This window comes from Myotis lucifugus, unplaced genomic scaffold, assembly GCF_000147115.1.
Source record: "Myotis lucifugus unplaced genomic scaffold, Myoluc2.0 scaffold_151, whole genome shotgun sequence".
Taxonomy (NCBI): domain Eukaryota; kingdom Metazoa; phylum Chordata; class Mammalia; order Chiroptera; family Vespertilionidae; genus Myotis; species Myotis lucifugus.
The window spans coordinates 1,579,385-1,580,548 of NW_005871199.1; the positions used below are offsets into that span (position 1 = coordinate 1,579,385).

The 1,164-nt window shown below is 44.4% G+C and overlaps 1 protein-coding gene across 1 annotated transcript in view; it reads right to left on the reverse strand.

Moving 5' to 3' along the window:
* The window catches only part of MCL1 (MCL1, BCL2 family apoptosis regulator), a 6,044-nt gene extending 5,159 nt beyond the window's left edge, over positions 1 to 885 (reverse strand). The window contains 1 exon segment of the mRNA XM_023759310.1: positions 863 to 885. Coding sequence (XP_023615078.1) covers positions 863 to 885 — 23 coding nt within the window.
* Between the last annotated feature and the right edge of the window lie 279 nt (positions 886 to 1,164).

Below are 1,164 nucleotides of genomic sequence, written 5' to 3' on the forward strand. Positions count from 1 at the left end.
GCGTCGGGGGCCCTGGAATTTATTTTTTGCATATCCGCAAATGAGCTCCCATTGGTTTTTTAAAGAGCAAGTTTTTAAAAAAATACCAGTTGTGATTTTTACAGAGAGGAACCGAGAGAGAAACATTGAAAGGGAAAGCATCCCCTTGATCAGCTGCCTCCTGCACCCCGCCTCCCCCACCCCCTCCCACCCCCACCCCCAACCCCTCCACCCTCCCCCACCCCCACCTCCACCTCCGTCCCCAGGAGAGAGCCCGCAGTCCCCCGCAAGTGCCCTGGACCAGGAATCCAAATGGTAATCGCTTGGTGCACAGGCTGACGCCCAGCCGAGCCACCCTGGCCAGGGCTGCCTTCTCACTCCTGAGGGTTGTAAGACTTCTGGGCGCTAATCAAACAAAATTAGACTCCCCAAGATGACCTGGTGACCCCAGGCTGACTTTGCTTGGAAAATGCTCTAGCCTGGCATTAAAAGATCATGTCATCTGTTTGCCTTGTTTCTAAAATGTGCATAATTTTTTCTAAACCACTCCCCCTGTGGCTACAAATAATCTCTAAATAGTATTCTTGCTTTTTCTTTTAAAGATTATTCTTTTTTAAAAAAAATACATTTTTATTGATTTCAGAGAGGGAGGGAGAGATAGAAACATCAATGATGAGAGAGAATCTTTAACCCACTGAGCCAACCCAGCTAGGGCTTTTTTCAAGATTATTCTTGATGACACACTGAAAAGGTTGATTTCATGTTTTTGTGTCAAAATCATTCATTGAACTTCTTTGTGCACAGTTGGCCATTTTCTACACTTCTTACTCCATGCTATATTCTTTCATACTGTGCCTCCAGCATCAGTATCTTCTTGCCTTACCATCGCAATACCATCATTATCATCTTTGCCTACAAGATCATAATTTCAGGCCCTAACCTCCATAAATAACTAGCATACAACTAGAGTTCAGTAGCCTCTAGATATGACAGACACTGCTAACTGCCTTATTCAGTATTCATTCTTCTTCCTTTCTGACAGAACCCAGAATTAGCATGGTAGTTCCATAATGATCAGGAACTCCTATTCCTTCCGTTATGTTGGTGGTTCTGCTATCCTCAGACATCCTTTTCTACCTTATGGTCCAAGGTGGTTAGCTTCACCCATGTTATCTGTGTTGCAAC